This window comes from Lissotriton vulgaris, chromosome 9 (genome assembly GCF_964263255.1).
Source record: "Lissotriton vulgaris chromosome 9, aLisVul1.2, whole genome shotgun sequence".
Classification (NCBI taxonomy): Eukaryota; Metazoa; Chordata; class Amphibia; order Caudata; family Salamandridae; genus Lissotriton; species Lissotriton vulgaris.
Window position 1 is genome coordinate 650219152 of NC_141697.1, and position 15367 is coordinate 650234518.

Below are 15367 nucleotides of genomic sequence, written 5' to 3' on the forward strand. Positions count from 1 at the left end.
TGCAAGGCATTCTTTGATGGACTGCAGATACAGTGTACAGTCAAAATATCGAGTTTTTAATATTGAGTAGCAATAATATTGAGTAAAAAATATAGAATAGACATAATATCGAATAGACAGAATATAGACTACCAAAATATTAAATAGAATACTATTAATATCGAATAGAATAGCATTAATATAGAATCAAAAATATAGAATGGACAAAATATCGAATGGACAGAATATAGAATACAAAAATATCGAATGGACAGATTATGGACAACAAAAATATCGAATTTGAGGTAAGTAACTTAATATTATTTTTAATATTTGCGTAATATAATTCTGTAGCGGGTTGTGGGTTTATAGGGGAATAGGGTGGGAAGTAATTGAATTATAATTCATTAAATATGTTATTTTATTTATTGGTATTTATTTTGAATTAATTGTTAATTAATTATTAATTGGTAATTAATTAAAATATAATTGGTAATTATTTTTAATTGATTAATTGATAAATATGTTAATTTTTGTAATTTATTTTCTGTAGCGGGTTGTGGGTTTATAGGGGAATGGGGTGGGAAGTAATTTAATTATAATTAATTAAATATGTTAATTTATTGGTATTTATTTTGAATTAATTGTTAATTAATTGGAAATGAATTAAAATATAATTGGTAATTAATTTTAATTGATTAATTGATAAATATGTTAATTTTTGTAATTTATTTTCTGTAGTGGGTTGTGGGTTTATAGGGGAATAGGGTGGGAAGTAATTTAATTATAATTAATTAAATATGTTAATTTATTTATTGGTATTTATTTTGAATCAATTGGTAATTCATTATTAATTGGTAATTAATTAAAATATAACTGGTAATTTATTTTAATTGATTATTTGATAAATATGTTAATTGTAGTAATTTATTTTCAGGTGGTAGCTGGTGTTTATGTCTTTGGGGTCATCAAGGTGGCATTTGAGTTGACTGTGGAAGATGTAGTGTTTCCAGTCAATGGTGAGTGGGGCAATATAATTGGGAATGGTATTGCACAAGCCAGGGCATGATCCGGGGGGGTCTGTAGGCGAGTGTACCTCTGATGAAAGGGAGTAGCCAGCAAACTAAAACACCCACCACTTTCATGTACAACTCGGATCCCATTGGGTGAGCGAAGCGAGTAAGCCCTACCTACTCTAGAGGAGGTCTGTTATTAACGTCTACCATTAATCTTTAAGCCTTTCATGTATACATCCATCTATCCATCTCTTCATACATACATACATCCTTCCAACAATCCATCCATCCACCCTTTCCTTATTAGTTTTACATACATCCACCCTTCCACTCACACTTCCATTCATACATCCTTTTACCCATCCATTCATCCATCCATTCTTCATCCACCTATTCTTCATCCATGTTAGAAATGGGGTCTTTGTTGGCAATTGTTTGCACCTTTGTCCAAGTAGGGATCCTTCTTCCTAGTCAGCGTAAGGGGGATACACTTCTAAAATAACCCCTGCTCACCGCCTTGATAGATTGGCATGAGCACACATGCTTATCTTAGAGGCAGTGTGTAAGACATTTGTGCACACATACAGTAATACAGTGAGAACACTCCAAATGGACAACACACCAGTTTAAAGAAATAAGCAATCTTTCTCTAAACCAAACAAGACCAAAACAAAAGTAATTCAACATACAATAATCAAGATATGACTTTTTAAAAGGGAAAAACAGTTCTGTCCAAAGCAAGCTATAGATGAAACACTTCCAACACAAAGTACCTTGGATGTGTCAAAATCATAAACAAAAACAGCCGCAGGGGAGGTGATGTGTCAGATCCTCACGCACAGGGGTGGTGACACGTCGGTTCCTTACTGCCACGCAGGGGAGTTGGTGTGTCAGTTCCTTACTGAAGAAGGGGTGATGAGATGGTTTCGTACTGTGCCCCTGGGTGGTGATGCGTCGGTTTCTGACTGCCATACTGGCGTTGCTGTAGACTTGGCGCCTGGTACGGTGTGTGAGAATTCGGGGATGCATCGGTTCTCGATGCAGCGGCAACTGTGCTATGTAGATCTTTGCAGCCGCAGTCCCATGATGCATTGGTTCTTGCTGTCGCACGGCAGTGCCTGCGTCAGAATCGGTGCGGTGATCTAGGACTTCAGAGATCGGTGCACTAGATTTAGCATGCAGCGATTTCACAAGCAGTGGGCAGGCGCTGCTTCGGTTTCTTCAGCGGCTCAGCGGTGATGAGTCAGAAACGGGTGCGGATGTGTTGCGCTTCTTAGTTACTTTTCCAGCTCCCAGCAGCAAGAACAAACTCCAGAGGCCCAACACAGGCACATGCACCTCTTGGCAGGGCATAACTCCCAGCAAGGAAGCTCAGGGGAGCTGGTGGTGAAGTCTCTCTGTCCCTGAGACTTCAGAACAGGAAGCAAGCTCTACTTCAAGCCTTTCGAGATCTTATTCAAGCAGGATGCACAGCACACAGCAAAGTCTGTGTCCTCTCCTTGGCAGAAACAGACACTGCAGGCCAACCCCAGACAGCACACAGCAAATGGGCAGTACTTCTCCTTCCGTTTTCCCAGCTTTCCTCCTTGGCAGTGGTTTCTCTTGAGTCCAGAAGTATTCTAAAGTTCTGGAGTCTGGGCCCCAATATTTATATTACATTTCTCTTTGGTCTCTTGTGGAAGAAAGGTTCTGTGGTCAGTCAAAAGCAGTTTTGTCCTCTCTGGTCCAGCTTCCTGGCAGGAGGTGGAGATGCATTGTGTAAGGCAGACGAGGTCCATTCAGGTGCAGTGAAATCTCCTCCCCAACTCCTAATGCAGCTCGGGCCTATTCAGCCTAGCACGACTCATCCAGGAAAGACTGGATACACCTCAAACCCCCCTCCCTGCCCACAGTGGGTGTCTACAGTGAATGCACATCCCCAGCTCCTGTCACTCAAAGGCCAGACAATCAATCCACAAACCAGCAGAGGCACACAGGATGGCTAAGCAAGAAAATACCCAATTTCTAAAAGTGGTATTTTTAAACACGCAATATAAAAATCATCTTTACTAAAAGATGCATTTAAATATTCTGAGTTCAGGCATACTCAACTCCATCTTTATACCTTGTTCCAATGGGAAGTTATACTTATGAGATATTATAAATAAACTCCAATTCTATCCTATGAAACAGATAGCCTTCCAATAGTGAGAAAGGAAATACACTGTATTTCACTATCAGGACTTGTCACACACATCAGTACATGTCCTACCTTTTTCATACACTGCACCCTGCCGACAGGGGTACCTTGGGCCTACCTTAGGGGTGACCCACATGTAATAAAAGGGAAGGTTAGGGTCTGGTAAGTGGGTGCACTTAGCAGGTCGAAATGGCAGTACAGACTACGCACAGACACTGTGCGCAGACACTGCAGTGGCAAGTCTGAGACCCCTTTGAAAGGTTGCTTGGGTGGGTGGCATAATCAGTGCTGCAATCCCACTAGCAGCATTTGACTTACAGGACTAGCGCACACAAAGTGCACTGTACTAGGGACTCAGTAATAAGTCAAACAAGCCAATCATGGAAACACAAATCCATATTCCTAATTTACAGAGGGAGCACTTTCACTTTGGCACTGATCAGCAGCGGAAAAGGGCCCAAAGCATCTAGACCAGCAAAAACTAAATCCAGCATACAGCAAAAATTCAGGAGGCAGAGGAAAAAAGACAGGGGAAAACCATGCCAAGGATGGCAGGTCTAACAATCCATCCATCAGTTCACCCTCCTTTCATCAATCCAGCAATCCATCCTTTCACACCTCCATCCACGTGACCATTAATCCATTCACCCAGACTTTCATCATTCCAGCCAGTTTCTTTCTCTCACTCATGCAAATATTTTTTTATCCTTACATCCATCAGTCAATTCACTCTTGCATCCATCCTTTAATTATTTGTACCCTTCCTTCTCATCGGTTTCCTCCTTATTTTTATATGCTCTTCATTTCACACTTTCTTCCAGCCCTCTCTCTCCCTCCTATTCTCTTTCCCTCTCTGAAATTCTTCATTTCTTTGTTAGAATTAACTTTCCTTGCGAGACCTCTGTTGTTGGTGTCCCTTATTTTGGTATTTTTAAAAGCGTTTGTCTGCAGAGTTGCAGACAGGAAAGGCTCATACATAACTGTAGGTGTCAACACAACCCCTGCTTAAACTGCAATAGAGGGCGGTTCATGACGCCCCTGCTCTGATGGTAGTTCTGCCGTCGGTTTGAAGCTGGTAGTTGAGGTGTTCCATGATCAGTGTCGTGTCATCTTCGGTGGTGGTGCAGCGGATGGTTTCCTTGTGGATGATGGCGATGCCTCCTCAGTGTTCATTGGTGGGGTCCCGGTGAGTCATCTTGTATCCGCGGAGTCGCCGTAGCGATGTCGGGTTGGATGATGGGTTGAGCCAGGTCTCCATGATGAAGATAATGTTGGGGGTGAGGATGGTGATGGTGTCCCAGATTTTAATGGAGTGTTAGAGAGAAATGGGGGGTTGAGCAGGAGGCAGTGGAGTGGTTCCGAGGCAGTTGCTGTTGGTGTGATGAGTGTTTCCGTGATGGCGGGAGGTCCTGGGTTGCAGGTGAAGAGGCAGAGTCTGCAGGTAAAAGGTATTACCATGGCTCAAGGAGCTGTGAGGCAGTAGTTGTTGTTGCGGCATCCGGTGTTCAAAGCTAGTAGCTCTACGGTGGAGTACTTGTGAGTGGTAGGAGGGCCAAGGTTCCTAGTGCTGGATGCTCTAAAGGCATGGACACAGACGGGCTTGCCTTTGGTCTCCATTAAGTACGTCTTGGGGGGCGGGGTGCTGAGGGTCAGGAAGCGGGGTCGATGGGAAAGGAGCGTGCGGCATAGCGGGCCAGCTCGTGGGCCACAACGGCACTTAAAACGGGGCGGTTACAACAGAGTAGATAACAGTGCATCACTAAAATCAGTGAAATCAAAATCAAGCTAAATAAACGGTAAAGCTGACTAGTCAGTAAGGGTAAACAAAACAATGAGGCTGGCTAACAATTGTTCTAAGTAAATAAATAGTTACTGGTAGCACACTTACAGGCTAAAAAAGCGATTCTGAGTTTACAGGTGGCACACTTACAGGTAGTAATCATGCTACAATAGAGGCAGTCAGAGCAATGCCAGTAAATGGGCAGCAAAAGGGTGCGCAGCAGAGTAGAGACAATGCCACACGGGGCAGAGGCAAAGCCGGCAGGCAGAACCCAGGAGGCCTGGAGAGGCAGGAAGGAGCGGAACTCAATGACTCGGCCCTAACCATCACGGCTTTCAATTGACCATCTGCGCGACATCCCACAAATATACTGAATCATTAATATGAGTATCCCGCGAGCTTTGTGGATTTCCATGCCTGGTGCCTATACCCTGATTCTTTACAAAGTAAAATAGAGGAGAAAAATATCAATTCGTTGGGTAACAGTAAGTCTCTGTATTTTGGTGCCATTGTGTCCTAAGGAGCTTATTAGCATTTTAGAAATACATGTTATGTTATGCTATGTTTGTTATGTTAAGTTAGCGTCAGTAAGCAGGTTGTCCTTCTGAGCACCAAACACCCACTAGAAAGGCACAGGACTGTAAGCCTGAGGGAAAGTGAGCTGGGCGATTAGACCGACTTATCAGCCAGCGTGAATGCTCTTATCCTGTGCTGAGTCAATTAGTTGAGAGCCTGTTTCAGGGATCCAGCCTCCTAACTCCCACAGTTTGACAGTGCAGAACTAGGGCCTGCCACTCACATACTTGTTGCATTTGTATTGGACTTTTTTAAACACCGCAAACACCTGCCACATGAAAACAAGCACTGGCAAAGTCAATAAGTCTCACCTTTGGGACCTATTGGCTTTGCCAATAGTTTTTAGCAATGCTGAATAGCATCCCCAAAGCTGTGTAGCACAGCTAAAGAGCAGAAAATAAAAAAAATAAAACTATGGTGCGACTGGTTGTAGGTGAGTGCAACATGCATGCATGCGCCAATAACGAGCGATCTGAGTTGGATTGGTAAATAAACAGAGAAGTACATCCCACATTTTTTTTTGTAAAGCATGTGCGGAAAGCAACTTGGAGGGTGCAATTGGAGAAAGCAACACGGGGTACTGGTGGGAAGAAGCAAGAGAGAGTCGGGCAGAAGCAACATGAAGGGCGGAAGGAAGAGAAGCACACAGGCGAGGGCAACACGGAGGTGACAGTGGCGAAGCACACGGGTGAGAGAAAGCAACATGTAGCGGGGCAGAAAGGGAGAGTAGAACTACACAAGGGAGACAGCTGGAAACACATATGCACTCTCATTGAGGGCTTAACCAAAACAAAGTAATGTCTGGGGAGTAAGCAGTGAAAGGACACAAGTAATGAGGCCACGCTCAAGGGGAGGGACAAACACTAGAAAATGAAAGGCCACACAAGCTAATGAATAAAAGAAGCAAGCAAATGAGAGTGACAGTAAAGCAAACCAATGGTGAGCAATAGATGAGCTCTAAGCCCACTGTATGTGACGATAAGGGTTTGTACAGATAGACAGCTTACACTGTCTGGTAGTCGAGACAGCCGGTCAAACCCACATGTGCAGAGGTAGGAGTGCACCTACCACTCCTCCTCCATGACAATCACGGATTAGGGCCCGCCCCAAGACTTGGCCAGCAAAGAAAAATAAAACGATAACAAACCTGCTTTAGCAGAAACTAGATATGAGGGACCTTACAATGGAGGAAAAGACTATCAGGCTGTGTTGGCAAAAAAGTCTGAGGAGAGCCAAAAGAGCCCGGCCGTATGCACCAGAGATTCCATTGGGAATGCTGACCGCTCTGCCGCATGGGGGTGACTGGTCCCTGCTCTCAGAATGGGAGGAATTAGGCTTACAGTTGGTGGGGGACTTATACATAGATGGCACGTTGGTCCCCTTTCAGACGTTGCAGGAACAGTTTGGCCTGCCGGACGGGAACTTTCTTCTGCATGCGGCAGTGGTTGCGGCGATACAAAAGCACTGGAAGGGAGGGCTAATTGAACCGGAAACGACCATGGCCTGCCAGTATGTGGTGATGGCCGCGGGTACGTTTAAGGCGGTGACCTGCCTCCATAATAGGATGTTAAATGAGGGACTGGAACCATTACTGGCGCTAAAGGCGAAATGGGAAGACAGTATAGGTAAGCCCATCCCAGACACAGTGTGGGGCCATATTTTGAAATGAACATGGAAGGGGACCAGGAATGCACGTTTCCAACAGGTACACTATTTTGTCTTACACAGGGCCTACCTGACCCCGGAAAGGATTAAACGGTACTTTTGGGTACACGACACAATGTGCCCGAGGTGCCTGGCGCCTGAGGTTGACCTGGATCACCTGTTATGGGGTGTCCGAACTTAGGGACGTATTGGCCGGAGGTAGGGGAAATCCTGAATGTGGTTACTGACAGGGAGGTGGACTTTGACATGGCGGCGTGCTTACTGCTTTGGTTTCCCCACACAAAGAACACAAAAATCACAAGTAAATTCATTGATTTAGGGCTCATGCTGGCTCAAAGGGAGATTACCTGGCACTGGAAGTCCAAGGAGGGTCCGTCTGTGAGGAGGTGGATGAATGAGCTGCTGAAGTGGTCCGGGTGTGAAAGTGTGCTCCGAATGAGACAGGCTGCCAGGACTGATAATGATAAAAGCTTGGAGATGGCGAGAGCATGGGAGATGATAGTTCAAGCGTTGCGTGACTACATGGTGGACGATGAAGAATAGATAAATTGAACACATAGGGCTCCATGAGGCTTGCAAGAGCGAAGGCAATACCCGATTTGTAGCGTGCTCCGCTATTAATATAGAATAACTATGCCCACATCAGAAGCAGTTGGGAGGGGAGGAGGGAGGAGGGGATGGTTTGGGGAGGGTTGTTAGGCACCGAGGCAAGGTTATGGAAGATACCGAAGTTGAACCTAGGGCCGGTACACGGCAGTGGGTCCCCGAGAGGGGTTAAGCAGGTTGCCGAGGGCAACAATAGATATACCCTGGACTGACACCATAGAAATCCACTGACAGGTATGAGCAGGACCAGGTGTTACAACGGCAGTGTCACTCACACAGGACTCCGGAGTATGCTGGCTGGTGTGGAGGGGGGAGTGGGAGTTTAGGGGGGTAAAATGCAGATACTAAATGATGTTATTATCCAGGGACCCCTATGGGGTGACCACTGTGACGCCTTTGCTGTGTATACGACTCGATGCGCCGCCCGGCCTTCGGGTTGTGGGCTAATTGGCTGTGTACGAATTTACTGTAATTTTAACTATGCTTGGTGATATCATAAGTGAACTGGTTGATCTATTTTGTGAACTGGTTTCTAATTCTGCAATAAAAACAAATTAAAAAAAAAAACCTGCTTTATTACACTTTTATTTTTCACATTTTACAGCTGCTGGCGTGGGGGGGAAGCTCCTCTGCCACAGCGGAGGAGCCGCCACTGGATATACTAGGCAGCGGGTAACTGTACCAACCGAGAAAATACATAAGGAATTCAGGTCAGCCTTCTGTTGTCTCTACCAGAAAACACAGCTCATTAAAACTGGCAGACACCCCCAAATCTCAACAAAAGTGAATCAATCTAGGAAGGAAATGTTTGTAAAGGTATAGAGACAAAATATCGACTCCAAAATATCGACTGGACATAATATCGAGTTTTAAATATAGACTGGACAAAATATCGACTGGACATAATATCGACTACAAAAATATCGTTTTTCAGGTAAGTGAAGTAATATCGACTGTATAAAATATAGATAGCAAAAATATCGATTTTTTAATAATATATAATATTTTATAGTGTATTTTTATGTAATAATATGTGTGAATAGTGTGTATTAATGTTATAAAATATTTTATTAAATGAATTTTGTTTTTATAATAATTGCGTAATGTAATTCTGTAGCGGGTTGTGGGTTTATAGGGGAATAGGGTGGGAAGTAATTTAATAATAATTAATTAATTAATATATGTTTGTTAATATTTTTAATTAAAAATTAATTAATATTAATTAGTTAATTAACTAATATAATTTTGAACATATTTTGTATTAGTAAATAATTGTTAATTAATTAATTGTAATTAGTTAATTACATTAATTAGAGTACATTTTTAATATATATAATTTTGTGTTATTTTTAAGTAATTAATTTGGAAAAAATAATATTAATTATTAAAATAATTACAGCTAATGTTCTAATATATTTACTTTATTGGTATTGTTAATTAATAATTAATTGGTAATTAAATAATATTGATAAATTTTGGGTAAAGGAGCATTTTTAGGGTTCAGGGTCAGTTTTCAGTTTTAGGGTAAAGGGGTATTTTTAGGGTTCAGGGTCAGTTTTCAGTTCATGGGTAAAGGGGTATTTTTAGGGTTCAGGGTCAGTTTTCAGTTAATGGGTAAAGGGGTATTTTTAGGGTTCAGGGTCAGTTTTCAGTTCATGGGTAAAGGGGTATTTTTAGGGTTCAGGGTCAGTTTTCAGTTTTAGGGTAAAGGGGTATTTTTAGGGTTCAGGGTCAGTTTTCAGTTCATGGGTAAAGGGGTATTTTTAGGGTTCAGGGTTAGTTTTCAGTTCATGGGTAAAGGGGTATTTTTAGGGTTCAGGGTCAGTTTTCAGTTCATGGGTAAAGGGGTATTTTTAGGGTTCAGGGTCAGTTTTCAGTTTTTGGGTAAAGGGGCATTTTTAGGGTTCAGGGTCAGTTTTCAGTTTTTGGGTAAAGGGGTATTTTTAGGGTTCAGGGTCAGTTTTGGGTTTTTGGGTAAAGGGGTATTTTTAGCGTTCAGGGTCAGTTTTGGGTTTTTGGGTAAAGGGGTATTTTTAGGGTTCAGGGTCAACAAATAAGTTGTAAAAAATTATTTTTATTATTTTCATTTATTATTTAATTATTATAATTTAATTTAAGTCGTTTTAAGTATATTTTAGTAATTAAAATTTAATATTAATTTAATTTAACACTGTTTTTAATAAAGTCGATATTTTTTACATCTATATTATTGTTAACGATATTTTGTACTCGATATTTTTGTACTTACCTGTTTGTAGATACAAACTCGATATTTTGACTGTCGATATTTTGTCCACGATATTTTGGCAAGTCGATATTTTGTCCCTCGATATTATTTCAGTGATCCGTTTGTAAAGTCATACCACAGACTATTGAAAATGCGGAGCAGTAATACTAACATTGTATTGTGCGCTTTATAAATGCAAATTAACAATTACCACAAATAATAAATGTGTATGTCTTAGTCTGCAGCACTCTTCATAAAGCCAGCATTGCCTACAATCTCTCTGCATATCTTTACGGAGCTGGAACTCAACAAAGGCCGCTGTTGTCTTTTAACACCTTGGCTGCGGCTGGAATTCCCGATCGCGGGCGTGGCCATGACGGCTCCCTGCAGTCATCAGCACACGCTCACCGTGACTCATGACGACTGGGAACCGTCATCAGCACCGAAAGGGTTAAGACTCTCTTGGAGGCACCTTGGAGCTGAAATCGTATCTACATACTACTAAATAAGCACATATACATACTACTTCTTCTCCCAAATCCAGCCGCAAAGCTAGAGCATGAGATGCCCTCACTATTTCCCATATTGGCGTCTTCTCAGGCCACCTTGCCGAGTATCTCTGATATACCTCCATCTCCCCACCACTCAACCCTAAGGATAAACAGAGGTCTAGTAGAGAGGATAGGGCAGGGGAATTAAAAAAAAAAACGCTGAAACTAAAATCAAATTCTACTCTTTGGAGGTAGATAAATCAGCTGGCCTTGACAGCGAACAATGCCTTAGACCTTGCACTGTATCCAAGCTACTCTCCTCATTTGCTGCCATGATGGATTCTGGCCCACACCTTTGCATGTCCACTTCCAGAACTGCGCCCAGGGTGAGCGCCCCATCCCTCCCACAATAGGATGAATGTCCATCAATTCCGCACAAGATATCTGGTCTGCGCTACTGAAGTGGGGGTCATGTGTTGTGCTGGGAAAATAAGACAAAGGACCATAGCTCTGAGGTGTCAAAGTTCTTATAGTTCCAGACAGCACCTTGCAAGACCTTCCATTTCTCCAAACCACTGTGTTCTTTCTATTGTTCTACCACCATCATCTTTACTCCTCTTCTCAAATCATTTTAGCTCTTCTGTTGATATATGCCCCTTCACCGTTTCTTCCAGCACATCCTCTTATCCCACAACATCCAATCCCCAACTCCCCCTTACAATAGCCCCTATCATTGACTCTTCAATCCCCTTTAAAAACTACCCTTTGTGTTCTAGTGTTGCTATTCACACAACTGTATTCACACCCACCATCGCCCCCTTATCATCTCAGCTACCTAAGAGGCACTCTGCCCCTCACCAAGCCGGCCACAAAAAATAAAACAAGCATTGGCATAGCCTATAGGTCTCGTTTTTTAATGTTATGTGTTTAGTCGGAGCTATTGGCTTTCCCAGTGCATTTAAGCTATGTTGTAGAGTAGTGTGGCTGTTGTGCAGCATGTTGCAAAGTTAAAATAAAAAGCGTTATAAGCATTTTTGTTACCTTCTATATAATTAAAAAGATATTATGAATAACTCAATGACAGTTATTACGGAGAGAGAGAGAGTAAGTGAGACAGTGAGTGAGTGGAAAAGAGAGTGTGTGTGAGAGAGAGGGTAAGTGGGAGATAGAGAGAAATAGAGTGAGTGAGAGAATGGAAGAGAGAGAGAGTGAGTGGGGGAGAGTGTGTGTGTGTGAGGGAGAAGGAGTGAGAGAGAGCGAGTGGGAGAGTGTTTCAGCAGCTTGCTTGCTTGTTGTGTGATAAACCCCGAGATCTGCCGCAGCGCTGGAAAGTGTGCTCACATTATCTGTAAAATAGATATGAAAAAGTATATATCTTTTCAGCACTAATGATACACCACTACCTGAATCAAAGTTATAGGCCCAAGCTGCAGGTGAATTCCTATAACAGGGGGACAACTCTTAACCCAACATTCCATTATTTCAATTTAATACATGCCCTCCATTCTCCGTCATCACAGAAACACAACAGAGAAAAAATATACCAGCTTTCTCTACTCTAGAAAGAGCATGCAACTAATGAGTAAACCAACTCTAATAGTGGTAGATAATATATGGCTAACTGTAACATGTTTCTACTTTTCTGACAATAAAGCAGTGTTTGGAAGAGGGAATTCCTATGAAGTGCCGCAGGGTAGGCGATGTGCTTCTGTACTCTCCCGTGAACGGTGAAAGAGGTAGTAACTGAATTTGTGCCTTGCCACTTTATACAGTAAGTGCCGCCTCTAAAGAAGCTGCCACCTGCAGTAGCTGAAGGGATTAAAGGAGTAAATAACTGCTCCCCATAACCGCAGAGTTTAGTTGAAGTCTCAAAGGAGACGTTACCAGGCTTTATTTAATTTAACATTGTTTCTGCCTCAAAGCAGGGACCACGCATGCTACCGAGCTTCCTTTGTTTTCGGGCTCGGATGTTCTCAGCCAGACGTCTGAGTCAGTCCAAGTCGTGGGTGTTGAGATGGAGTGGAGGAGGGCGGTTCTGTTTATGGAAATCTGAACCAAAGTGAAATATAGAGCCATCAGGTTCAACTGCAGTCAGTGCCTTAGAAGATGATCTGGCGTTATTTATCCGCAGTTTTTTTATGCATGAGCCGCTGAGCAGTCTTGGGCCTGCTGAAAACTGCTCGTGCCTACTGATTTCACAGCACTTTCTCTTCTCATGGCCAGATGCCGCCTCGACTGATCCATTGTCCAGTGCACCGATGACGAAACAGAGGCGACCCGAGAGGTGGGGGTTAAGCCAGTCTTCAAAGGTGCTCAGCAGTGGCTGAAAGAAGCCTCGTCTTACCTGCTTCTCGAAGTGGAATACAATATAAAGATCTGAGATAAAATACACCAGACTCGTTTTGCCTCCAGGCTCAGACTTCAGACACTGTCTGCTCTGTGGTATTTTCAGACATTTACCACTTTTCCCATAGTGACAGCAAACAGCTGTGATAGTGAGGCACCTAAGGAAAGAAAGGTAACCCTAAATACCTGAAGAGGTGAGACAGAAAATGAGAAAAAAATAACGTGTCTGAAACAGCAAGGTCCAGCTTGGTGTTGTAAACCGCCCTGACCTGGGTTTAAATGAGGTTCTTCGTTCTATATGCGTCACGTGTGTCGAAGCATGAGCTGACACGATGACAGCCTGTTACATCAGCAGAGCACACCCTGTCGTTGAAAGCCCCGTGGACCTCTACAATGCAACAAAAGTTTGATGAGGAGAAGAGGAGGCAGCAGGGGGAGGGGAGAGAGGAGGGGGCCTGCGCCTGTTTCCCTTGCTGGAGCGAGCTTTGGCACCATCTGTTTGCAAGGTCATTAGAAACAGATGGTTTCAAAGCTCGCTCTCGCAAGGTTATCGCCAAACGTGCACGCGTTGCCATTGAAAGCAATGCAAAGCGTGCACATTTTTGGCCGAAAAAGTGAATCAATTCCTAAAGGTCTCCTCCTATGCAGAGCATGCGCGCTGCGTAGGCGAGACCTAAAAAAGGGTCATTGAGCGGTGGTGTCCGGTGTGGGTAAGCGCGGTAAGTCGGGCGGGGGGGAGCCAACAGACCACAGAATAGGGAAAATAAATTAATTAATTCTATTCCGTCTACTTCTCCCCCCCACCCGCCCCACCGCGCTTACCTGCACCGGCTGCGACTGTCATTGAGGCTGTTGCTGATATCCTGGGATGTTTCACACCTCTTAATGGACATTGGCTGCTTACTGCCTCCGAAAACGAGCTAGAAATCTTCTGTTAACAGTAGTTTTCAGCTCGTTTTTCCTGTCAACGTTTGATTTAGCCTCCTCATCGGGTGACTGAGTGAAGGAAGCCGAAATCATGTGACACACTGCGACACTGTGTGTGTTGGGAGGTCTGCAGTACCTCATGTCATCCTCATAGCACTTCTACACTCCCAATGTCTCTCATTTACTTAAATCTCATACCAGTCTCTGCTTGTACTTTCAATCTTTTGTCCAATATCCCCACTCCCAGTACTCCACTTCTGTTTCCATTGCTTCCACTCTCCCTCAAAAACTACACTCCCTTAGACCCGTAGCTCTCATCTCCTTTATGTTACTTTTGCTTGTTCACCGAGTATCTACCCTTTGCCATTATGCACTTCTCCTCTGTGCTTAATTTGTAGTAGAATAACTTCCAGTGCCCAACGTTTAGCTCAGAAGGCCACAGCTGCTGACATCGTGTGTGACATTTGCCAAGTACCAATGTCGCGTAGTCTTGATTCCACCTCATGCCTCCTTCATCCACCACCAGACACACTCTGCTTATTTATCTCAGTCTTTCAGGCTCTTTTCCATCCTTTCTTTCTCTCTTTCTTTGTCAGACGTGGAAAAATAAGTGCTGGTCCCCAAAAATGATTGTGGGTGGGCCCCCCCTGCAATCACCAAACTATACACTTGCTTCTCCTGCCTGATATTATGTATTTTAATTCCCCTTTTATTCTCTCTTCCCTACTGCCAGCTCCCCAGCATTTCTTTTCAAAGTCTTCCCATCTTCCTCAGGGTTCTTGTGCGTGGGGGGATGGCATTCTTACCTGAAGTACTTCAGAGGGGGCTCTCGTGGTCGTGCACTGTAGACATGGCCAATATAGAACACCGGGAAGAAGAGGAAGTTCCAGTTAGTGGCAAACCAGGCTGTGAAGAAAGGCGCATCCAGGCTGCGCAAGGAGAGGCGGGCCAAGTGCAACATGGCTGCCCAGCACATGGCCATGCAAGTGGCTGTCACTGCGCCACAAGCCAGGTTCTTCGCCACAGTCCTAGAGCAGCAGCGTAGCCACCCCGCTGGTGTCTCAACCGGCGACTCCACATCAACAGGCCCCGATGAGGAGCGCTTCTCTCTCACAGATCCACCTGTGGAAGAACAAAAAGATACAGAGATATCAACTCAATTGGATTCAAATCTTGAAACCACAAATACATTTTTAACATAAATATGGGAAATGCCAGGAGGTGCAATTTATATGCAGAATTTAGGCGGGCCAAGAATGTTGTTGAGCTATGATAAGTCTGTCTCAGAGCCAAGAAAAGAGGTTGAGATGTCAGTGGGTATGATTCTCTTGTGTCTTGCCCTGCTTCACCATGGGCCATCTATCAAGTAATTCTGAAGCTGCCTTCAAGCAGTGGCGGCTAGCACAGGTAAACGTGGTGGGGAGGGGTGGGGGTTTCGGGGCGGGGCAGGGTGGGAGGAGGGGTAGTTGACAGATGACGGAATAGGTCAAATTAAATTTCAAAAACCTATTCCGTCGTCTGTCGACTCCCCAAACCTCGCCCCGCTCCGCCTCACTAACCTGCACAGGCCGCAAC

The 15367-nt window shown here is 43.8% G+C and overlaps 1 protein-coding gene across 1 annotated transcript in view; it reads right to left on the bottom strand.

Moving 5' to 3' along the window:
- The window catches only part of LOC147692040 (solute carrier family 35 member F3-like), a 155866-nt gene that overhangs the window by 65839 nt on the left and 74660 nt on the right, over positions 1-15367 (bottom strand). Inside the window, exon 3 of the mRNA XM_086936723.1 lies at positions 14599-14914. Within this exon, the coding sequence (XP_086792849.1) occupies positions 14599-14914 (316 nt within the window). The remainder of the gene's footprint in view (positions 1-14598; positions 14915-15367) is intronic.